The 25,683-nt window shown below is 42.6% G+C and overlaps 1 protein-coding gene across 8 annotated transcripts in view; it reads left to right on the forward strand.

Annotated features, from left to right (window-relative positions):
- Positions 1-25,683, forward strand: part of AGTPBP1 (ATP/GTP binding carboxypeptidase 1) — a 177,448-nt gene that overhangs the window by 70,598 nt on the left and 81,167 nt on the right. For all 8 annotated transcript variants that reach the window (XM_050945606.1, XM_050945611.1, XM_050945609.1 and 5 more), the window contains 10 exons: positions 2,976-3,043; positions 3,753-3,816; positions 4,087-4,233; positions 4,832-4,963; positions 8,155-8,248; positions 8,595-8,632; positions 13,539-13,747; positions 14,756-14,933; positions 15,950-16,047; positions 23,565-23,681. In XM_050945606.1, coding sequence (XP_050801563.1) covers positions 2,976-3,043; positions 3,753-3,816; positions 4,087-4,233; positions 4,832-4,963; positions 8,155-8,248; positions 8,595-8,632; positions 13,539-13,747; positions 14,756-14,933; positions 15,950-16,047; positions 23,565-23,681 — 1,145 coding nt within the window. The remainder of the gene's footprint in view (positions 1-2,975; positions 3,044-3,752; positions 3,817-4,086; positions 4,234-4,831; positions 4,964-8,154; positions 8,249-8,594; positions 8,633-13,538; positions 13,748-14,755; positions 14,934-15,949; positions 16,048-23,564; positions 23,682-25,683) is intronic.

The following is a 25,683-nucleotide window of genomic DNA, read 5'->3' on the forward strand; positions in this document are numbered from 1 at the left end:
AGGTAATCAGTGTCTGGCATTATAATCTTCACTTATAGTTCTCTCACCTACAAAGCTGGAAAAGGAGGCATTTGGTTTTTTTTGTTTTGCTGCTCCAGTTCCAATTAGCAAAATGCATGTTAGATTAGTTTTGGCTGCAAAGAAGAATTGTGTGCGCACTGTGGACAACACCCGATTCCTGTCAGACTGCAGAACTGGGCTGATTAGTGCAAGCAGAAGCATTCCTTAATGATCTGGACTTGATGTGATGCAGTATGAATGTCATGGATAATTCAGACCAGTGGGGAGGAACAGAATCAGAAATACCTTCCATCCCCGTCCCCCCGCCCCTCCCCTCTTGAGGACTCGTAACCAATTTAACAGCACAATGCATACACTAACAAACTTAAACAAAGGCTTTGTTTAAGTTTGTTAGTGTATGCATTGTGCTGTTAAAGCCATATAAAGAGTGAATGCCCTCCCTAGCTGTGTTCAGCTCCTTTAAGGAGCAGAGTGCAGACCTCCCCCCCCCCCCCGTCCCGGAAGGGGGGGTGGGCTAGCCCCATGTCTTTCTGGTATCCCATACCCCCTAAAAATCTCTTGCTGGTACTGAGTACGGGAGAGTACCACCCTATTTAAACTACTGCCAAGAATGATGAGTCCCAGATGAAGGTAGAGGGCCTGGCATAGAGATCAATGGATTTTGCGTTTTTCCTGTTTTTGTTTTGGACTTTTCTGTTACCAGTCCAGTTCCCTTTTCCAGGTTAAGTGACCTGGCTAGAGGGCTAGGCCCTGGAAGCAGCAGACTGTTGCAGACATAGGACAGGAGATGCTAGAGTGGATGAGCCACTGCAACTCCACCTTCTGTTGTGAGGAGGTGCTCTGGTGGGGAATGAGTGCCAAAACACAGCTATTGTGGAGTATGAGAAGTTTAAAAAAACAAACCTGCTAGCCTTGCAACTCTTTGTTCTTTAAATTGCCAATATCGAAACTAAATTGCTACCATCAGATCATGAATATTCCACAGTAGACTTCTATTTCCCTGAATGCATCTTAGTAATGAACACCTTTTTACTTAACTGGATTCAGGCAGTAGCCTTACAAATATTCATAGTGATTTATTTTAAAAATGAGGACAAAATTTTCAGCTGGGTGTCTGTATTTTCAATCAGGAGACATGTTCTGGAATTAAGAGTCTAAAGAGTACACAGTATGTAGTCTTTTGCTTTGTGTAAGATTGAGGATGCTGATTGTATTTCTGTGTGTATACCTGTGAAGTATACTGTGGATTCAATTCTGAGAGACTATAGGCAACAGCAAATAAGGGCCAGTGGAGTAGTCAAAGAAGGCTGGAATCAATTAATTGTTTAGACTGAAGGTTAGGGAATGAAACCTACTTATATGTTGTGTTGTCCTTCATAATAAAAAGAGATTGTCTGTCTGAAATTTTTGTTGAATGTAAGGATTACATACCTCACTTGTGGATTTGTCTGTTAAATTAGTGTTTATTCATAGAAATCTATTCTATTACACAAAACATAGTGACATGTATTTTTCAGGTTAGATGTGGCCAGCCAGTGTATAGTATGATCCTGATCTTTTATTGGTTTTATTATGTTAGCTACTTTCTTGGCAGAACATTTGTTTTCATTAATTGGTTTTCAGCACTTTTGAGTCTAAAATGTCTTTTGTTCAGCTGATTGTAGGGTGTGCAGCATCTCTTCTCATACATCTACATTTATCCCAGCAAACTTAGGGTGTTGGTGGGGAAGTATGAAAAAAGCAGTCAATTTTAGAAGCAGGCAGAAACTATTTTGGGTGTGAATGATTGCACTTCAAATGACATGGGTAGTGATTCTGATTATTTCTCTGTAGTGTCAGTAAATAAAAGCATAAGAATGTTGCCTGTTTTCTTTCATCTTACTCTGATATTGCAGTTGGAAGTGAGGTTTCAAGGTTTGGCTTCTTTATTACTTGATTTGCCTCACCTGACCTGTGAAAAAGTCAAACCAAAATGAACTGGTACATATCCAAAGAAAACCCTGATTTGCCTTCCATGGTTCTGTGCTCATGAGAAAGTAGATGTGCATGTGTTCCAAAAATAGTATAATAAACTCTCTCACGAGCTGTTTTTTGCAGTCTGGTGCCCATCCACAAGCAAACCAGAAAGAAACTTTATTGAGTTTATATATTGATTTGTTTTGGCATGAAGCAGGTAACATAAACCAGGAGATCAGGGAATCAGATCCTGAAAACCCCTATACTGAAGTACTATTTACAAGTCATAGGACAGCAATAATTGCAGAAAATATGTGATTGGTGAGGTAATACACTTTACCCTCTTAATAAGGTGGAGAGGGAATCATAGGCTGTGGGCTTTCAGTGTCTGGCTCCATAAATTGAACTGCAGCTGCTTATTTCACCCCCTTTTTTCTTTTTCAAATGTTGGCATTACTGTGCCGCAGTCTGTAACAAGATTATATCTGATAACATGTTAACCCCCCACTCACACACCTAAAAATCCACCTTCCATCCTCTTTCCTTGCCTGGAATAAGGCTGCTGTATAAAAACAGCAGGAAATTGTTCTGGAAATCTCAAAAGCTGACTTTCTCATGAAATTTCCAGAAATTCCTATTACTCTTATGTGACTCAGAAATGTTGCACAAGATACCTTCCTTTGCAGTATTTTTGGCCAAAACTGTGGTGTGTAGTGATATATGTACACTAAAAAAGAAAAATAAATTCAAAAGCAGTGCAAATTTTGTATTTTAAAAATAAGTAAAGGTAAGAATTCATTCCTACTGTGTCTAAAATCAGTTTGTTCACCCTAATTTTGATACACTTTTGTACTCTAAATAAATTACTTTTTTGTGTGCAGGTTTTCTTTTTCTTAGGTTAGATTTTTCAGAGTGTGATATCCAGTTTTTATGTTCAGAAATTGCTCAAGTAATTTTATAATCTCCTTTGAGGAAAAAATAATCTCTTGGACTTTCAGAAAAAACCAGGAAGGAAATGACTGCCAAAGGTTCCCCAGCAATAGAAGTTATCCTCTCAACATTGGAGGTAAAACATCTTACTCATGTATGTGTGTATGTCTAAGTTGTATAGTTTGCAAATATCAGACTTTTACAGTTTTTCAATGTTCTTTAATTTTCTTGGCCACTATAAAAAGGTACTTGTTCATGCTCTTGATCTTTACATGATATCTAAGGCCTTGATTCAGCAAGTTTCTTAAGAACATGCCTAGCTATGACTATTCCAAGGAGCTACACTTGTACTTACAGTTAGGCTATGTTTAGGTGCCTTGCTAAATCAAGGTCTAAAAATACATAAGTCAAGTGGTTTGAGTTGCAGTCGGAACTCTGAGCAGTGTGTTAATCGTTGTTCAATTCTGATGTTCGAATACAAGATTCTTAAAATATGAAAAAAAAAACAAAACTTGAAGTATTTACCAAAGAGAATTTCTTTTTACAAGTAGAATTCAAGCAAAATAAAACTGCTTGTTTTGGAAATGTCTGTGGATCTCAAAAGTTGGAGCCGTTGGGCAAATGTAAAACTACAGCTGGTTTATTTGGGTATAAGCTTTAAGTATGCTAATGACTGAAGCTTGGAAGGAAGGGCATGCGTGGCTGTGGAAAATAAATGTAATAAGGTACTCCCATGTGTAAGTCTTGAAACAAAACCTAATACTGTTACAAATTAAGCAAGGCTACATCTGCGTCCAGTATTCCATATTTGTTACCAAAACTAAAAGAATATTATTTAATTTCAGAATACAAGAGATCTTCAGACTACTCTAAATATATTAAATATCCTCATTGAATTGGTGTCAGTTGGTAAGTTTTTTTAATCAAGTGGCAATTTTTTATGCGTACTTTGTACAAATTTTTATATGTTTTTTCAAGGCATTTAAGAAATAGCTGATTTACATAATTTTATTTTTCTGAGATTAAAAGTGATCAAAAGTCTAGTTTATGCATGTCTATAAAAGTTGAATAGTGCCAACATTGCTTGGTGCATTGCAAATGATTATGAAGAAAAGCCTAAATAGCTAGGTATCTTAATATTTTTTGACTACTTCTGATATTTCTATTTTTAATTGCAAGGCGGTGGTCGGAAAGCAAGTGCCTTAGTTTCTAAAGGAGGGACGCAGATCTTGTTGCAGTTACTTTTGAGTGCCAGCAAAGACTCCCCACCCAATGAGGAGTTAATGGTGCAGCTTCATTCCCTTCTTGCAAAAATTGGTCCAAAAGGTAATCGTAATTATAACAATTAATACTTTATCCATATGTAATATCCTTCATGTGGTGTTGTCATGGAACTTTTAAAAGATTGTTTCGTCATAGATACTAGGTAACTCTATCTATTCTATTCTACATTATAACAGTGCTCATCACTGTAGTAGTTGCTTAATGCACTACTGGAAGGCTCTTAAAATGACTACACACCTGTCACATCTTGTCCATTTACAGTTGGATAAATGGAGAGAGATCAAGAATAAATTTTTGGAAGTGTTGACTAATTTAGGATACTTCAAATTTTGAGTGCCCAACTTGATATTTAGGGCCTGGTTTTAGGAGCCTGATTTTGGAGGTGTTGAACCTTTCAAGATGGGCACCAGTGTACTCAACGTTAGTGGATGAAGGCATGCGTACAGACAAGAATGGAAGAAGGAAATGAAGGGAATGCTGAATGGAGTTCATTATGCAGAGGAGAGGGGTAGAGATGTAGGAATATCTTTTTTGTCACTTTTTGAATTAAGCTTATTTAGTTACAGAAATAGAATAATTTAGCTTCAAAATCAAATTCATTGATTTTTTCTTTGGTTTTGGTTCTGTTCTGTTTGTTCAGATAAAAAATTTGGAGTTAAGGCTAGAATCAGTGGCACTCTAAACATCTCTCTGAATTTGGTGAAACAGAGTTTGCAGAACCACAGGTTAATCCTGCCATGTCTTCAAGTACTAAGAGTATACTCAACCAACTGTAAGTATTGCAAAGCATTCTTTTGTCTCTTTTCTATACAGTGCTGGGTGAAGTATTTGACAATGTTTAATATTATATGATTACGACTGCTATTTTCTGAAGACTTTTTACTACTTTTAAGTGGTGTCCCCATGTGTGCTTCACTTCACTTCAGGTGCCTGTGCGCCTCTCGAGCCCTTGATCGGAGATTTGCAGTTAGCAGTGTCTGTTCGTCCCCTGCACATGCCCTGTGCCTTCTCGTGCTGGATACTGAGAGTATATATAGGGCTGTGTGGGTGAACAACCATTAGTTCCTTTTCACCCGCTTCAGCCTGAGATGGAGCCTTAGTGTGGCAGTCTTAAGCTTTTCTAATGCTTTAGTAGAGGTTAAGATAGTTTTTTATAGGTGTCAGTTGTTTGTATAGTTAGATAATGAGTGAAAGGATTGTTTGACTCCTCTTTCTCTGGGAGAGACTTACTATTTTCCTGACAGGGCATGCCTGGCTTGCCAGGTTTCAAATGTTGCCTGTTCTGCTGAGAGGCTATAGCTGTGAGTGACCACCCCTCTGTGCGTCCATTTATAAGGAGATATACCTATCTCATAGAACTGGAAAGGACCCTGAAAGGTCATCAAGTCCAGTCCCCTGCCTTCACTAGCAGGACCAAGTACTGATTTTGCCCCAGATCCCTAAGTGGCCCCCTCAAGGATTAAACTCACAACCCTGGGTTTAGCAGGCCAATGCTCAAACCACTGAGCTATCTCTCCCCCCATTGCTTGGGGGAGTCCCACTTTGGCAGGCAAGCATAGACACTGGGAACTGGTACGGTTCAGTTCAGTCCAGCTGTTGGTACCCAGGTATGCATCACCCTCTGCACTGACCAAGCAACAGCACCAGATGCCATCAGTGTCTACTTCAGTATGTCCACCATTCGTGGTACTGTTGGCTTTGCTGACTTTCGCCTAGGCCACTGCATCAGTGCCAGTCCCTTACTCAGTACTGTGACAGATTGGGTCACAGTACCTCCATCAAGACTGTTACTAGATGTGCTGGGATAGCACTGAGAACAAACCCCCTGCCAAAGAAGGCTTCCCTCCACTCCCATCTTGCTGAGCTACACACACTGGTTAGCTACAGCACAGACCAAGAGGTTGGGCCCCGCCCCCCTTCAGTTCACAGAAACTAAGATTCACTTAGCCCAGGGGCTTCTCAGTTAACAGGAACTTTCCCAGCACCCAGTATTTAGTCTTTCTGGGAGCCTAAACCCCAAATGAATCCATTTTACCCTGTATAAAGCTTATACAGGGTAAACTCATAAATTATCCGCACTCTATAACACTGATAGAGAGAGATGTACAGCTGTTTGCTCCCTGGGTATTAATTACTTACTCTGGGTTAATTTATAAGCAAAAGTGATTGTAGTAGGTATAAAAAATAAGATTTAAGTGGTTTCAAGTAATAACAGACAGAACAAGGTAAGTGCCCAATCAAAGCAGTTTGCCTGAAAGGGGAATGTGTAGGAGTCTGCCTGATGAGCCAAAGGTGATTCCGGATGTAAGTAAAACTCAGGAGTTTGTAGTGGCTCAGCAGAGTAGTGCTTCTGTGGAACAAGGTAAAGATGAACTGGTGCTTACAAAGATGCCTGAAGAAAAAAATTTTCAGGGTAGTCTTTGCAAGCAGTTTGCTGCAACTGAAGGGTGCGGAATTGATTTGATCAAGGAAGTTTTTAACAGCCAGAAACTTTATATTGTGAATGGATCCACTGACTTTCATTTTGAAAGATCCAGTGTGGATCGCTTTGAAAAGGTCTCAGGTGGAATGAAAATTGTTAAAGTTAAACAGTCCTATAACCACGTGGTTGTGCTTGACCAGTTTGTTAGGAAAACAATGTTGTTGGGACAGAAATGTCTCCATGTAGATTCTGTATATTGAAAAAATTCACCAGGGCAAATTCTATTCACACTATTTTTCCAAAATGTTGCATAACAGGTGCCAATAGCACAGAGGGGGAACACGTACATCACTGCTGGTGCTGCTGGTTTTTGAACATTTCAGACTTCCTAAGTAGCCATCCTGTGTACATCCAGAGCCAGGCCCCCAACACACACACTTTTTTTTTTTTTTTTTAAATTACCCCCTTACAGCTAGATTATGGTCTCTCATTGCAAGCTCTTATAGGAAGACATAGACATGTTTGTGCAATGCCTAGCACAGTGGAATCCCAATCCTGATTTGAGTCTCTAGATGGTACCGCAATAGAAATAATACTACAGGCACTTATTTCAGACAGCGACTAGTGTACCTTTTCATCCTGATGCTGAAGGACACACCCTCTAGTCATCGGAGCTTGATACATTTTCTTCTGTAAATTTTAGAAACGATCCTCTTGACAAAATATACATTCTAAGGGAGAAAAGCCTCCTTGCTGTACATCTTAATAAAGGAGGGGAAAACAAAGTGTGCATTGTAAATAATTTCCATTAGTTCTTATTGACCTCAAATAGAAATCACCAGAGATTTCAGTGTGCGTGTAAAACAGCAGATTTCTGTCAACACTAATGTATGTTTCCTTCTGTAATATCCACAGTCCTGTACCTTCCTGCAACAACTGTGCTGCCTCTTTAAAGTGAACGGCACATTAGCAAGTGCCCGCTTTTCTGAAATAATAGGCTATGCAGTGCTCGATACCAGACTTCCTACTGAGTCCATTCAGACACACAACCAATTATCCATCTTTGTGATACACTTCAATAGCACAGCTTCAGTAGACCCTTGCTAATAAGCGCTCACTGGGAAACTCATTGCAGATTCCTGAATTCTGAGAATCAGTAAATGAACAAACCATAAAGTGATACATTTTGTGATGCAGTATCTTCACTCTTTTCAACAAGTATAGTTAACGTCAAAGCATATTAGTAAAGGCTCAGTAATATAGTATGTAAAAACAATAATATGAAACTTCACTAGAATACTCATATTAAATGGTTGCTGAGGAGTAATGTGGAATGGTGGATTCGTGAAATAAGAATTAGTAAGATACTATTTTGTCATTTTTGTTCCATAGTTTAAGCACAATAGTGCATATTATCTAAATTCAACTTGTAAATTCCCTCTGCTTGATTGTGATTTCAGCAAATCAGTATTTTCAAGATTATTCTAATCTTCTTACTACATTATTTCACAAAATCTGTTTTTAATTTTTACTCCTTTCAGCTGTAAATGCAGTATCCTTGGGGAAGAATGGAGTTGTGGAACTGATGTTCAAGATCATTGGCCCTTTTAGTAAAAAGAATACTGGCCTTATGAAGTGAGTAAAAGTTGTTAACATACTATATTCAAAAATTGAAGATGCTTTTCAAACTTATTTGTTGATGAAAATATTTTTTTAAATCAAATCTTAACTAGCATTTGACAGTTAAATGACAAGGGAAGAAGACCTCTTTCCACCCACAACAAACCCAAGATTCTGTTAGGGCCTGTCCAGAACTGTGTAGCAAAATCTTCAAAATGTGTGTTTATAGTCATTATTGCCTTTTATCTTTGCACCCCTTTCTCATATATCAGTCACCTGTTTAAAAAAAAAATTGTATGATTTTACCATGTTATAGATTAAATGTACTAATTTGTTGTTTCTCTTCTTTTTATGTTGACAGGGTTGCTTTAGACACACTTGCTGCATTGCTAAAATCAAGTAAGTGTTTCTCTACTAGAAACTATGTTTACTGAAATATAAAAACTAGATTAAAATAATATTAAGAGTCTGGCTGAAATTAAGAGAAGCTGGGAAATGTAGAATTTAAGCTGAAATTCATCATTAATATGTTCTGTTCGTTACTGCTACATGTATAATACATAGTAACTCTTTATCCAGTTATGCAGCACAGAGACTACCTGACTTAGGCAGAGACTGACTTGGATCCTCAGAAGTGGAAGAAGCCTGTTTACAGATACTCAACCATGCCCCTCAACAGTAGAGTCTATGACCCTTTTCTCCCAGCCCTGATTACCATGTGTGTCAGTGAGGGTGCTGGGGGATAGCACCAGTGTAGTCTCCATCATAGTCAGGATGTCACTAAATAGGTCCTGGGGTCAAGAGTATGTATCCTTTTGCTGATAGCTCTAACGTGCAGCTATAGGGAAGTGACAGGGCCCATCCTTCTCCAATGGCAGCTGAGCATGAGAGGAGAGTGATGACAAATTCCGCCCCCACTGACTCTTCAGGTATGTTATGGGCAGTGATGCAAGTGGAATTCATTTTTGACCGGTACGGGGGTGAGGGGCATGTGATGTCCTCAAGTGACCCTCCACGTGACTCCTCCCCAGCCCGGGGCCCCCACATCCTCCCTGTCCCCTCCCCATGATCCACCCCCCTTACCCTTCAGAACCACAGTGGCGAAAGGAGCAGAATGTAGGGCCACTGGGTGCCTCCATGCCCACAGCTCCTCTGATGTGGCTGTACTGCCCCGAGCCCTGTCCTCTGGTGGGGCTGCTGTACAGATGGAGGAGACCCTGCGTGGAAGGACTGGGGACGGTACAGCTGCGCTGGAGGAGCTGAGCAGCCCCACGTTCTGCTGCTCCTCTTTCCAGTATGCCGTACCAGCTATAAATATCTTGCTGGTACGGTGTTCCTGGCTGTGCTGCCCTACTTGCACTGCTGGTTAAGGGTCATGATCCTCTTCCCTCACAAGAACTGTATGCAAGTTATGGTAGTGGTAGAACTTCAGTAGATTGGGTAGGCACAGGGCTTATGGAGAACACCTTCAGGGGTTTGAATGGAAGCTCATTTGCATAAGGTCTCTGCCCCATTTTGTACTGCGCTAGCTATCCTCATGTTTGATCAGATTAGTACACAACCTGCCTCTATGACTCTCAGGACTGTGTAGTAGTAAGTAGCTTTTAGGATTCATCCCTAAGAGAATGCCAATGGAAGCAAATATTATCTCAGAATAATGTTGGTCTGCTGCTATGTAAATGAAAAGTCAAAGCTGAGATTTATGGAGAATTAAGAAACTGAGATGTGTATTTTCAGAACAGGAGACCTTAAATGATGATGTGTGTAGGAAAGATAGGAAGTATGCTAAGAAACTTGATGGACAGGAAGTATGGCTTAGATAAAAAGTGGGAAACGGTTAAATGATGAAGGATGAATATTAAAAAAACAAACAAACCCACAATCATGTAAGGACAAAATTAGGCTAAGGCACAAAAAGATTTTAACTAGCTAGGGACATAAAGGGTAACAAAAAACATTTTTACAAATACATTAGAAGGCTAAAATGGGGAAAGAGCAAGTTTCAAATTACTTAGACAAGTTAGATGTCTTTAAGCTGGCAGGGCCTGATGAAATACATCCAAGAATACTTAAGGAGCTGGCTAAAGAGCTGACTGAGCCATTAGTGATTATCTTTTGAGAACTGTTGGAGGATGGGAGAAGTCCCAGAATACTGGAAAAGAGCAAATATAGTACCTATCTGTAAAAAAGGAGGAATAAGGGCAACCCAGGGAATTATAGACCAGTCAATTTAACTTTGGCACCCAGGAAGATAATGGAGCAAATGAGTTTGTAAGCATCTAAAAAATTAAGGTCATAAATAAGTCAACATGGATTTGTCAAGAACAAATCATGTCAAACCAACCTAATATCTTTCTTGTGGATGGGGGGGAAGCAGATATAATATATCTCAACTTTAGTAAGGCTTTTAATATTTGTCTCCCACAGCCTTCTTATAAGCAAACTAGGGAAATATGGGCTAGATGAACTTACTACAAGATGGATGCATAACTAATCTCTGAGAGGTTTTTCAGCCAGTTGCCAATGTTTCACAGTCAAGCTGGAAGGGCATATCAAGAGAGGTCCTTCAGGGATCTGTACTGAATCTAGTTCAATTTAATATCTTCATAAATAATTTTGGATAGTGGCATAGAGCACATTTAAAGTGGGTTGGGGAAAGTGGGGGTTACAAGCACCTTGGAGGACAGGAGTAGAATTCAGGATGATCTGGACAAACTGGAGAAATGGTCTGAAATAAATAGAATGAAATTCAGTCAGGACAGATGCAAAGTACTACACTTAAGAAGAAATAATTGATCGCACAAATACAAAATGAGAAAGGACTGCCTTAGAAGGAGTACTGTGGAAAAGGAACTGAGGGTTATAGTGGATCACAAACTAAATATGAGTCAGCAGTGTAATACTGCTGCAAAAAAGTGAACATTCTGAGTTGTATTAGTAGGAATGTTGTAATAAGACACTAGAAGTAATTCTTCCACTCTACTCAGCACTAATAAGGCCACAAAGGTGCAACTGTGTTTAGTTCTGGGCACCATACTTCAGGAAAGTGGATGTGGACAAATTGGAGAAAGTTCAGAGGAGAGCAACAAAAATGAGTAAAGGTTTAGAAAACATGTCCTATGATGAAATATTGGGGAAACATGGGTTTATTTAGTCTGGAGAAGAGAAGTCTGAGGGGGGACATAAGTTTTTCAAGTATGTAAAGATTTTTATGAAGAGAAGGGTGATTACATTTTTCTTCTTATTCACTGAGGACTGAACAGCAAGAGAGATTTAGGTTAAGCATTAAGAAAAGCTTCCTAATTGTAAGGGTAGTTAAGCAGTAGATTCAATTACCTAGGAGGTTATGAAATCTCTGTCTTTGGAGGTTTTTAAGAACAGGTTAGACAAACACTTGTCGGGAATGGTCTAAATAATACTTTACTCCCCTGCACTGACACAAGACTGACTCGTCATCTATCGAGTCCTAAATTTCTGATATTCTATTATGTAAACTGAGATTCTGCTTGTGTTCATTTTGAGATAAGTGTTTCTCATGTCCTGAAGGTGCTGGCCTTTAGGATTTTGTTTCTCTGCATTCCTGAGGCATGTAACTGTGCACCAGAAATGCATAATTTGTGAAGAATTTCATTTATAAAATGAAGATTTTAAATGTAAAAGAAAATAGAAGTGCCCTGCTAAATCTTAAACTAGTGATTGTCTGTAAAAATCTCTCTAGTTTTGATTGCAGAACTGTGCGTTATAGCACTCAGTTTTCCCCTCAACCTCACAATAGTAGGAGTCCATGACTCTTTCCCCAGCCCTGACTGCCATCTGTGTCAGTCAGGTTTCTAGGAGATGGCACCAAAGTATATAGTGTCTTCCCATAGTCTATCTGTCTAATTAAATAGGTCTTGGGTAAGTGTGAAGTAAGTGGTGTTTGGTGACAGCTCTAAAATGGAACTGTAGCTAGGGAAATAAAAGTCCTGGTACCTTGCTGAAAATTTTTTCCTTTTTGGTTGAAATAATTTTTTAATCATTTATATTCTTCCACTTCTGTATTATTGTATCCCGGCCACCAATCTCTTACGTATTCAGTTGAAAAACTTGAACTTTAAAATTTCTATCTAATCAGGGAACTAGTTTTTGACTGAAGTTCAGTGATTTTGGTATGTTTGAAAATTTTGAGGTTTGAACTCATAATATGAGTGTGAGCAACAGAAAAAGAGTCTGTAGCCTCTTCCTTACATTTTATAGGTGAGGTAAATGTATAGGAGGCATGTGTACACACCTTTTATGTGATTGATTTACTGGTTTTGCTGACTTGTGCCTCTTAACTAGTAAAGTAGAATTGTAAGAAGAAACTAGGGAAGTTAAATGCAGAGTCAAGTTTGAGGAACGATGCAAACAAAAGTTGATATTTATCACTGCAGTCAGTCTTCAGACAAGTAGTGTTTTCTAAGCCTGTTCTATTGTTAAATGTAAACCAAAAATAGAATTTTTGTATGGGAGTTAACCTGGAGTATCAGTCACAGAAATATATTATATTCATAGCAAAAATACTTATGAAATAGTGTAATTGTTATTCAAAATTAATTATAATTAAAAGTAGCACATCTACATTTACTGCTTGCCAATGTCTGTTTTATAAAACAAATAATTTTTGAGCTATACAATCCAGAAAACATTTTTTTGTACACATTTAGCTTATTGTCCAAACCAATTTATATTTGAACCGGGGTTTTAATAAAAATTTTAAATAGCCTAAGGTTATCATTTTTTCCACCAAATGTTATCTTGGAACAAATATTAATAAAAATTTATAAACGCATGGAAAAATTAAGTTAAAAAGGAAACATTGGTCCCAAGTACCTGTCATAGTGCCGCCTGTCACCATTACATCAGTTCAAATAAATTGCAAGGCTTAAAACATCTAGGAAATTTGATCCTTATTTACATATTCTGTTCAATCACAATAGAGAAGCAAGTCAAATCTGAGTGAATACAGTTTTTTCAGCCAACTTAAGTATGTGTTTTAGAATGACTTAGTTACAGGCTTTGTGTTTTGATATAGAAAGCAGTTGCAAAGCATGCACAGGTATGTCAGGAACTTGCCTTATGTACTTCAGTGGAAAAAAGGGAAATGGTACTAAAGATGACTGGAGTGCTTGTCGCCATAATGATTCCATAAAATGGAACACAAGTGAAGTTACTAGCTTTAAACTTGATCTAAAAGTAATATTTACAACTGATGATGATGATTAGTGAAAACAAGAGCTCGGTTATTATATGCTTTAGCAATCTTTAATTTCTTTTCTTTCTTAAGAAACAAATGCCAGGAGAGCAGTAGACAGAGGATATGTCCATGTGCTTTTAACAAGTTACGTAGATTGGCACCGTCATGATAGTCGACACAGACACATGCTGATCCGTAAAGGAATCCTACAGTGCATTAAAAGTGTTACAAATATCAAGTTGGGAAGGAAAGCTTTTATTGATGCCAATGGGATGAAAATTCTTTACAACACTTCCCAAGTGAGTTTAATTTCTTTTTTTGCTATGATTGCACATGAAGATTTTTTCTGTATGCTCTTATTATGGGTATGCTTTTATAAATGGTCTCATGATTCTTAGCAGTTGTCTTGTAGAAACTCAATGCTAACTTCTAAGATCAAAAGTACAAAACAGTTAAATTGCTTTTCTCCATTGAATTGTTAGTGTAAATTGTAAACTACTGTTCCATGGTAAAAGTATATTTGGCTTTTTTTACATCAGTGTATAACCATATATAAAACACATGTAAATGTTTAGCTAATCCAAACCTTCATTGGTTAAATGTTTTGACACCTTGCCCCACAAAAGAAATGTTTCTCATGCAACAGAACATCTAGTACATTGCTCCACTGTTATTGGGAAGGACATTAACACATTTCCTGTGCTGAATTACAGCTGTCAATGCTGGTACACCACCGGTTATCTGAATTGATAGGGGTTTTTATTGCTTTCCATTTCTAGTTGAATGCTGAAAGTCTCTGTGTCTTCTGCTTTACATCCTAAGGTATAAAGCAGAAATCGTATACTAAGGTAGTGCATCATTGTCGTGTTCTATGTGGTAGTAGTGCTCTGCCCTGCTACAAGAATTAATTTAACTTCTGTGCTTGGTTTCATTCTTTGGCTTGGCTAACACTGGAGAGAGGCAATGTGATGGAATTGTTTTATACTACTTGGCAGTAATTTAGGCTACCAGTTGAGAGACTTTGAGCTCCAAAGAGAATACTCTTCCAAATGATAAAGGTGTAGCAGAGTTGGAGGAGGATCTACAGGTTTCAGTCAAATGGAGTAGGCAAAGTTTCTTTTATATTCCATTTATTCAAGCTGTCTTAAAAACTTAGTATAACTATTTTTATATTAAATTCATGTTGTACTGGAGTTTTTCAGTGGCAGTATAATCTAAAATATTCTAGTCTTTTGTATGCTCTACATGCAGTGCTATGTTTCTAAAAACAGTTTGCATTCCATTGTTTTTATCCTATTTTATAACAGGATTGTCTTGCTGTGAGAACTCTTGATCCTCTAGTCAACACATCAAGTCTTATTATGAGAAAATGTTTTCCTAAAAACCGTCTTCCACTGCCAACTATTAAAAGTGTTTTTCATTTCCAACTACCAGTTATCCCCATTAGTGGTCCTGTGGCTCAGCTGTACAGTTTGCCTCCTGAAGGTATGGTCAGATTGTAATATGTTGGCTTTTGTATATATATTTAACACTTCTCTGCTAGATCGATCAGACTTGCACGTGTGTTTGTGATTATCTAGTCCTCAAGAGCTTGGGCTCACTGGAGAGCGTGAATTAGGTTTTGGAGCTAAGTATGAAATTCTGTCTCCTGTACTATATATGTGCAGGTTAGTTAACAACAATTTTGTCTGCATGTGTGTGGCTATGACCTGAATTTACTTTCTTCCAGTTGTCCATATAGGCACTAATATTGCATTCACTAAGGAACTCATCAACAGAATGAGTGCCTAAATGATCGTTTCCAAAAATCTGCAAAATTCCTGCACAAAATCCATTTGAATTTTTAGAGTATTTTCTGTGATCCATAATAAGCCAAATTCACCAATAGTGCAATTGAATACATATGCACTGAAGCCACTGGAGTATGCCCATTCATGCCAGCAGCAAATTTAGCCCACTGTCCCTGAATTGTATTATGCAACAGTTTAATGTGCTTACCTTAGCTTATTTTCCATTTGAATGAATTAAAAACATTAAGTCCTTTCCTTCGTACCCTGGAGCCAGATCCAGTCCAAAATCTAGCAGTGCAAAGTGTCCAGAAAGGAAACTTAAATTTCCCAGCCCTGTTTGGGAAGAGGTGGTCACATGCTGAGCAGAGAAGGCCCGATCCGGAGGAGTTGGTTCAAAGTGTCTTCAGTGCATATGTTAGAAAATGTTTTCTATGTGAATATATTTTTTTAAAAAGTGGAAAAACAGTTTAAATGTTTTTACTGGAAAGAAATGTAATAGATGGTTCTGCAGTATTGCCAGCTGAGCCTTCTGTTTCTGATACATCTGGTAATGTTTAGCGTTCACATGTTTCACAGAAGTTTAATTTGTGTGGTATTGACAGATTTCAGTTGGTTAGTGAAAAAGTTTTACACATTACATTTTTTTTTCTGGAATGTACATGTTGTAGAAAACCTACATCTACCTTACTTATAGAGCATTTTATATCACAGTGGATGACGTAGTAGATGAAAGTGATGACAATGATGACATCGAAACAGAAAGTGAGATTGAAAATGAAAATGAAGATGACAAGGACCACCTCTTTAAAGTTAGTACTAGACCTAATCAAAGGGACCAGATTTATACCATTAATATATTTTTCATTACTTCAAAAGTTCACTTTTGCCATACCCATAACTATATGTTCACGTATTAAGGCGATATCAGTAGTGAGTCCAGCTGGGATTTCTACAGGGGCATAATGGAGATGGGCATCAAGATAGTTGCTGAAAGTCCATTGAAAATGAATGGAAGCTGGGTGTCGTCTTCCCTTATGTCCTCTTGAAAAAAACCATCTTCTATAGTTAAGATTCAAGATTCCTACCCATTGTAGGTCTAAAATATCTGTTTCACACATCAGTGATTTAATATCTCCAGATGTTGGCACACTGACTCTTCAGAGGGCAATTGAATTTACATGCGGTTTATAGCAGAAATATTTAAAATGTTCCCTCTGAAGTATTGCTCTGCCATCTGCACTTTTTGCATCCCTCCCTAAATGACCACAATCCCCACGAACTGTACATATGCATGCACACACTTTCAGATGGGAACTTTTTGGCCCTGGGCCACATTTGACCATTTTCAAATTAAACATGCATGCTTTTTGTCAGAGTGAAGTTTCCCGCCTTCCAATATCAAGCCCCACTTTTCCCACGTCCACCTCCATGTGACCCCCCCTTTAGCATTTCCCCCTTACCTCTTATGGAATCCTGCTGCTCTGTCATCTCATCCAGAGCACTTTCTCTTGCAGCCCCTCTGCCTAACATCCATAAAATGGATACTGATAAACAGATTATCAGTGTTTAAAAGCCAAATGTTGTTGTCGGAAGGTGAAGTTGTGGTAAGGTGCAGGGAAATTATGGAATGGAAAGATGGAACAGGAGGAGTGAAGCATGAGGGAAGTCTGGGTTACATTAGGTTGCAATGGGGCAATACAGTGGGACATGCAGGAGAAATGCAGTTCTTCAGGGCAAGTACAAGAAGTGGGATTGTGGAGAGGGAAGAGCATGTTGAGGATCAGGGCTCTGCATGAGTCGTTACACAGGGTACAATATGCATCAATACTGATAGTGTCCATGTGAATAACTACCAGAGTTGAAACATACTTACTAAAGCTGGGAAATTTATACATCAAAACCCTACTTAACTTTGAGATAAGTGGTGTTTTTGGTCGTTTTTTTTTTTTTAAGAGTCGGCCATAAGCCAAACTAATGCAAGTTCTTCTTCAAGTGGTTGTTCATGTCCATTCAAAGTAGGTGTGCACGCGCTGCCTGCACACTAGCGGGAAGATTTTCCCTGAGCAGCGTCCGTAGGGTCGGCTCAGGCACCCCCCGGAGTGGCGCCAGCACGGCACCCTATGAAGGGGCCCGCCGACCCTCCACCCCCTCAGTTCCTTCTTACCGCCGGTGACGGCTAGCTGGAACTTCTCTTGCATAGCAATCTGGTAGTGTCCTATCCATACCGTTTAGTTCATGTATTCAGTTATATTATAGTTAGTTGGATAGCTCTTTGTATATAGTTTTTGTAGTTGGGTCCCCCTCCGCAGCCTTCGTCGCCCACTGGGGCATGCCCGGGTCCCCCAGGTTCAAACTCTCCGAGGACTGCGGAAAATTCATGCCTAAGAGTGACCCGCACTCTGCGTGCTTGAGGTGTCTCGGAGAGCCACCAAAAGGACAGGTGTTCTATCTGTAGAGACTTCCGCCCACGAGCTCTTAAGGACAGGGCTCAAAGACATAGAGTCCTTCTGATGGAGGTGGCTCTGTGACCACCCTTGGACCTGGAGCCGACCGAGGCGGGCCCCAGCATGTCGTCCTCTGTGCGGAGTGCCCCGGCACTGGCATCAGGACTTAGGGCCCAGCCCAAGTCATCCAAGACCCGGCACTAGGCGGAGTCGGGTCATAGGAAGTCGGTCTCAGTGCGGCGCCGGTGCCTGCCAAGAAAAAGAAGCCAGTGAGAGATCGGTCTCCCCACCAGGACCCGAGTCCGACTCCGCCAGTGGGGCTAAGTGGACAGGCTGGGCTACAGCCCCCCATGGTTCCGTCAACTCCCGCACCGCAGAGAGGGCGGTCGAGTCCGGACCTCAGCAGAGACATACGCCCCCCGTTGATGCCAGAGGCTTTGGAGGCAGCATCAGACCTGATGGGTCTACCGGCACCGACCTCCCCGCATCGTAGGGAGTTGCCTACTGTGGTCCACCCACCAGTACAATCTAGAGGCAAGCCGGCCATGCTATTGCCTCCCTCCCCGCGCTGAGCTGCAAAGGCAGCACCGGACCAGAGGAGAGGCTCCCCGTCGCCTTGGCACCGCTCACCTTCGGCGCCGGGTGCTGCTCCCCCCTGGTCTTCATGCTCAGAGACCTCAGACTCAGAGGTGGACTCCTATCGCTCCAGCAGGTCGCGGAGCAGGAGATCGATGTCTGGGGCGTGCCACCAAGGTTACCCGCAGTGGCAGCAACAATGGCAGCCACCCTCGCAGTAGCTATTTTGGACGCCCTGGGCCTACCATCAGTCGGTAGGCCAGGCGTTTGGATGTCGGTCACGATCGGCTTCGGTGTCCTTGTCATCGGTGGCCCCGGCACAGCTGCCTCCCCCACTGGCACCGTCGCCGGGCAGGGGTGTGCCTTCATCAAGTTCAGCACCCCCTAACCGGGCAGCGGCACCGGCAGTGGCTTTAGTTCGGGCTCTGCCGGCACTGCATAATACGCCAAGTCGCTCGCTGGCGACCCCGGTACCGGCCACGGTGCCGCATTTGGACTCAGAACTGGCACCGCAACCTCAATACCGTGTGCTGCAGGACCCCGAAGGGCCGCATGCACCGGAGGAAGGGCCGCTCCATATAATCTCTTCGTTGTCCTCCCCGGACGAGGCGGTCTCGGGCACGGCTGCAGCTCCGGCCCTCGAGGACTCTTGAATTCTCCAGCAATTGCTTTGGCAAGCATCTCAAAGCCTCGCAATCCAAGCGGAGGAGATCGAGGTGAACACGGAACCTGTAGTGGACATCCTGGCCCCCTCAGGGCCATCCAGGGTGGCCCTCCCGCTGATAAAGACAATAACGGATATGTCCCGCACCCTATGGCAGACACCAGCCTCATTGGCCCCTACTGCCAAGAGAATGGAGCACCGCTACTTCATCCCCTCTAAAGGGCACGAACACCTGTACACGCACCCTCCCCCGGACTCCCTGGTAGTAGATGCGGCTAGCCAGCGGGAGGGTCAAGGGTTCCAGGGGTCAACGCCAAAGAGCAGAGACGCAAAAAGACTTGAGCTCTTTGGCAGGAAGATGTACTCCATGAGGGGACTCCAACTCCTCATTGCCAATCAACAGGCAATAGTATGCTGATATGGCCACAACATGTGTTCGGCCATGTCGAAGTTCGCGGAGCTCCTTCCTCAGGACTCGAGATCAGAATTTTTGGCCCTAGTGAAGGAGGGCAGACTGATCTCTCGAGCCTCCCTTCGGGCCGCCTTAGATGCGGCGGACTCAGCCTCACGCACCCTGGCCAAGGGCTTGGTCATGCGGCGGGGCGCCTGGCTCCAGGTCTCAGGCCTGCCCTATGAGGTCCAGCAGATGTTTCAAGACCTCCCCTTCGAAGGGCAGATGTTGTTTTCAGAGAAAATGGACAAACGTCTCCATAGTTTAAAGGACTCTAGGGCCACGCTGCACTCGTTGGGCTTGCATACCCCCGCGACCCAACTCAGACAATTTAGGCCGCAGGCAGCCCCTCGCCCATACCAGCCACAGGCTTGGCAGGAACTAGGGCGCAGGCAGGGTAGAAATGGCAGGAGGCGTCATCAACACCACCCCTCCGGCCAGCCGTCTAACCAATCGAGACCACCATCTGGGCTTATTTGATGGTACGGTCGAGGACGACCTACGAATCAAGACTCTGGATCCTCCCACCCCTACCTTTGGGTCACGTCTGTCCCACTTCTACCATGCCTGGTCCAGACTTATGTCAGATAAATGGGTGCTTCGCATGGTAGAGAGGGGATATTCTATCCAGTTTTCCTCTCTCCCGCCCCACCAACCCCCCTCCCCGTCCCTCTTCAGGGACCCTTCTCACGAGCAACTTCTGGTTCAAGAAGTGAAGTCCCTCATGGAGGCAGGGGTGGTGGAGGAAGTCCCGCGGGAGCTCAGGGGCAAAGGTACTTCCTCATACCGAAGGCAAAAGGGAGCCTGAGACCCATCCTAGACTTGCAGCGGCTGAACAAGTTTATAAAAAAACTCAAGTTCCGCATGGTCTCCCTGTCCTCGATTATCCTCTCCCTGGATCCAGGAGATTGGTATGCCACCCTTGACTTAAAGGACGCCTATTTCCACATCGCCATAATTCCACAGCATCTCTGATATCTCAGGTTCGTTGTGTCCGGAGTTCATCTGCAGTTCACGATGCTCCCGTTTGGCCTGTCAGCTGCTCCCCGGGTCTTCACGAAGTGCATGGCAGTCGTGGCTGCCTTTCTGCGCAGGCGTGGCATCCAGGTATTCCCCTGCCTGGACGACTGGCTCATAAAGGGCCGCTCCAAGGAGGAGGTAGAGACCCAGGTGTTGTTCATCAGGCGGCCCTTTCTCGATCTGGGCCTCCTCTTGAATGAGGCCAAATTCACTCTGTCTCCGACGCAACGCATAGAGTTCATAGGAACGGTTCTGGACTCCACACACGCCAAAGCGTATCTGCCGGAGTCCAGGTTAGGTGCAATTTCTGAGCTCATCCTCTAACTGCACCGCGCCCCTTTCACCATGGCGCGAGTTTGCCTCCGGCTGCTGGGCCACGTGGCAGCATGCACTTATGTGGTGGTCCTAGCCAGACTTAGGCTTCACCCGCTGCAGTCCTGGTTGGCGACAGTTTATCGCCCGGTCAGGGACCCCCTGGACTCAGTGTTGTCCATTCCCCGCTTGGTGCTGCGCTCACTTCAGTGGTGGCTCAACCCACGGGAAGTCTGCATGAGTGTTTCCTTTGCTGCCCCACAGCCCTCCCTCTCCTTGGTGACGGACGCCTCGGATCGAGGTTAGGAGTGCACCTGGGACGCCTCAGGATGCAGGGCTTGTGGTCACCGGAGGACCTTGAGTTGCATATCAATGTCAGGGAGCTGAGAGCGGTCCGCCTGGCGTGTTTGACCTCCGGTCCCACCTAGCCAGCCGGTGTGTTTCAGTCCTTTCGGACAACACGGCGGCAGTCTTTTATATCAACAAACGGGGGTGCACGCTCCTCTCCCCTCTGCAGGGAAGCCCTCACACTGTGGGATTTCTGCGTCCACAATGCCACCCACCTGACAGCGTTCTATCTTCCGGGGGAGCAGAACGGGTTGGCGGGCACCCTCAGTCGCTCGTTCCAGGGTCACGAGTGCTCCCTCCGATGGGACATGGTGCGCTCAATTTTCCAGCTCTGGGGCTTTCCCCGGTTAGACCTATTTGCCCCAAGGGAAAACAGGAAGTGCTGACGGTTTTGCTCCCTTCTGGGCCACAGTCGCGGGTCTCTGTCGGCTGCCTTCCTTCAGCCATGGGAGGACGGCCTGCTATATGCCTTCCCTCCGATCCCCTTGATACACAGGGTGCTTTTAAAGATTCACAGGGATCGCGCCAGGGTAATCCTGATAGCTCCAGTGTGGCCGCGCCAGCATTGGTACGCATCATTCCTGCACATGTCTGTTCAGGCGCCCCTGACGCTGCCCCTGCTCCCAGACCTGATCACGCAGGACCAGGGCTCCCTCCGCCATCCGAACCTCAAGTTCCTTCACCTCACAGCCTGGATGCTCCATGGCTGAACCCGGTGGAATTGCAGTGTTCCCAGCAGGTCAGGCAGGTGCTGCTGGGCAGCAGGAAACCGTCAAGTGGGGCCACCTACCTGGCCAAATGGAAGCGCTTCTCCATCTGGTCGAGTCAGAGGGGTCACAGCCCACTGAGGGTTCCAATTCCCATTGTCCTTGACTGTTTGCTTCACCTAAGACGACTGGGCCTCTCCCTTTCCTCCATTCACGTTCACTTGGTGGCCATATCTGCCTTTCATCTGGGAGAGGGGGGTACCTCAGTGTTTGTGAACCCACTGGTTGGGCGTTTCCTCAAGGGTATGGACAGGCTCTTCCCGCATATGCGTCAGCTGACCCCTGCTTGGGACCTGAATCTGGTCGCCTTTATCCGCTCGGGGCCTCCCTTTGAGCCTCTGGCCTCGTGCTCCCTGCTGTACCTGTCATACAAGACTGCCTTCCTGGTGGCCATCACCTCAGCCTAACGGGTGTCAGAACTTCGAGCGTTAACATCTGAGCCCCCGTACACAGTCTTCTACAAAGACAAGGTCCAACTTAGACCTCATCCAGTTTTCCTACCCAAGGTCATTTCATGGTTCCACATGGGCCAAGATATCTTTCTCCCGGTGTTTTACCCGAAACCACAAGCCTCCAGCGAAGAGCAGAGGCAACACTCCCTGGATGTCCGCAAGGCTTTGGCTTTTTACCTAGAGCGTACCAAGCCGTTCAGACGCTCGACCCAGCTCTTCGTCGCAGTGGCAGAAGGGATGAAGGGTCTCCCAGTCTCCTCTCAACAAATCTCTTCATGGATCGCGACCTGCATCCGGAAATGCTACCGTATAGTGAAGACCCCTGTTCCTCTGGTCACGGCCCACTCCACGAGGGCGCAGGCCTCCTCGGCGGCATTTCTGGCTCAGGTTCCGACTCAGGAGATTTGTAGAGCGGCCACGTGGTCCTCCATCCACACATTCTCATCTCACTATGCCATCACGCACCAGGCTAGGGATGATGCAGCCTTCGGTCGCGCAGTACTCCAGTCAGCAGTGGTCTCCGACCCCACCTCCTAAGGTTAGGCTTGTGAGTCACCTACTTTGAATGGACATGAACAACCACTCGAAGAAGAAAAAAACGGTTACCCACCTTTTTAGTAACTGTTCTTCGAGATGTGGTGTTCATGTCCATTCCAACACCCACCCTCCTGCCCCTCTGTTGGAGTGCCGGCAAGAGGGAACTGAGGGGATGGAGGGTCGGCGGGACTCTTTATAGGGCGCCGTGGTGGCGCCACTCCAAGGGGCGCCTGAGCCGACCCTACGGACGCTGCTAGGGGAAAATCTTCCGGCTAGCGTGCACGTGGCGCGCACACACTTACTTTGAATGGACATGAACAACACATCTCAAAGAACAACAGTTACTAAAAAGTAATTATTTTTTGTTAAAGCAAGAGAGTAAGCAGTTAAATGATTTTATATCTCATCCGCAATCAACTCATTAGTTCCTCTATCACAATCTCTATCCCAGTCTTTAGCCCACATAACTTTTACTCATCGTGGATGATTTCACCTGAGAAATATATTACACGCAGATGTTTTACGAGATCTGTGCATAATACATTTGCATACAGGCAGGAAACTTTGTGACATACATGTGGTGATATGTCCAAGGTTTTCTGCAGACTAATCAGATTGGTATGCTAGTGTCTGGTTTATGTAAAGTATTAGTGCTTAATATATAACTGTTTTTAGATTGAAGCTCTCTTTTGTAATTTAGCTGAGAAGTTCATTTATAATACTTGTGTAGTTAACTTTTTCTGTTGCTCTTGCAGAATGATGATATAGAGACTGATATTAATAAACTGAAACCAAGGCAAGAGTTGGGACGACCCACAGAAGAACTAAAAATGTATGAACAATTTTTCCCAGAACTTTCAGATAACTTTAAGGTAAAGCATGTTAGATTTAATGAATTGTTGTTCTGCGTATCTTGAATGCTTGTTTTTAATTGTTCATAACTCTGTTAACTTCCAACCTCTCCTTTTCAAACTTGATCATAGTCATCAGTGGTGTACGTCTTGCTTATGTGCCAAACAGCTAAATTCAGCTGTTTAAAGTTATTGTGTGGGAATAATTTTTTTAGCAAGCCTAACTACCCCATGTCTGCATTTGTAATTTAAAGAAAGGCTCATGGTGTCTTGGTCACACTTGGATTGGAGATAGGGGAGAAAAGTGGGGGGTGGGGGGGGGGTGGAGTCCACAAATGGAATGCTATGAGCATGTGAAACCAGTAATGAATACTGTATTTTACCATAGATTACATTTTAATTCTTTTAAATGACAATGAATGCTGGCTTTTAGTGCTAAGATGATGATTGCTGTGCTAAAAGGGTAAGCACAGACCCCCCTATTAACTTTAGGCTCCAAGTAATCAATTGATTTAGCAGGTAGTATTAGAGTGTGTTCATGACACTGACTTTACCATGTTTGTAAACTGTAGATCTCTTCTGAAGCGTAAGTGTAAAAATGGTGGTATGGGATTCCATGTTTGTCTCAATAACTTCTAGAACAAACTTACTTGATTTACAAATAAAAATGTAATTTTCTTACTTCTTGCCCTTTGAAATCAACTTGACTTGGAGCACAGGTTGAGTTTCCCCCCTCTCTTGTTCAACACCACATATAATAATAATAAAAAAAAATCTGTAGGCCAAACTGGATGCCATATTTAACTCTCTAGTTTCAAAGTTGTCTTTTGTGTCCCCTTTCACATCACCTCTGTAAACCCATCACCTCCAATAGTTTTGCACAGATGTAACTAATTTGAAATATTAGTAAACAATCCTTTAGATACACACGAACGAATAGGATACAGGTCACTGTCTCCTTGCTATGGTAGCTGTGCTAATAAGAGAAAACAGTAAAAACTGGTTTTGGCACAATTGTAAAGAGGACTCTGAAATAACAGAAGATCTGTTACATAAGAGGGTGTCCCTTTTTTTTGTTTTTTTTGTATGATCACTTTTCAGATAGAACAGTACGTCAAGCATCTAATTTGTGTGTAATTTTGTGATGCGCAACAACTTTTTTATTTATTGTAGTATCAGCTATTTGTATAATCAGCAACAAATTTTTATTTGTAAACTAATCAAAGTTGATACGGAGTAATTGAAACAATGGTTTGTCAACTCCAGAATACCATTTTAAGTCATTTTTAACCATATGCCTGCATTTTAATTATGTTACTGAGTTAGTCACTAATGATCGTTTTTTTCAGCTTACCTAGTAACACTAGCAATATAAGAGTTTTGTTTTAAGATTATAAATCAGTGTCTATCTTGCTGTAACTAATCAGAAAAAATATTTACTGTGTTTTAAAAAATAAAATAGTAACTTTGATATTTCTAAACTGGTATAAAGTTCTGTTGAAAATATAAAATCAACACTGAAAGTTTGCAGATAACACACAAATTGGGGTTGTGATAAATATTGAAGAGGACAGGTCACAGGTACAAAGCAATCTGTATTGTTTTGGCAAGCTGCATGGAAGCAAACAATATGAGTTTTAATATGGCCAAATGTAAGGAACAAAGAATATAGGCCTTACTTACAGGATGGGAAACAGTATGCTGGGAATCACTTACTCTGCAAAAAATTTGGAGTCATAGTGATAATCAGCTGAATGTGAGCTCCCAGAGCAGTGCTGTGGCCCAAAGGGCTAGTGTGATCCTTAGGTGCATGAATAGTAGGAGTGGAGAGGTTATATTACCTTATTAATATAGCACTGGTGCAACCACTGCTAGACTACTATGTCCAGTTCAGGTGCTCACAATTCAAGAAGAATGTTGATAAATTGGAGAGAGTTCAGAGAAGAGCTACGAGAATGATGAAGGAAATCGAAAATGTGATAGCTCTATCTAGTGATAGATTCAAGAAGCTCAATCTATTCAG

Source organism: Gopherus flavomarginatus, chromosome 3 (assembly GCF_025201925.1).
Source record: "Gopherus flavomarginatus isolate rGopFla2 chromosome 3, rGopFla2.mat.asm, whole genome shotgun sequence".
Lineage (NCBI taxonomy): Eukaryota > Metazoa > Chordata > Testudines > Testudinidae > Gopherus > Gopherus flavomarginatus.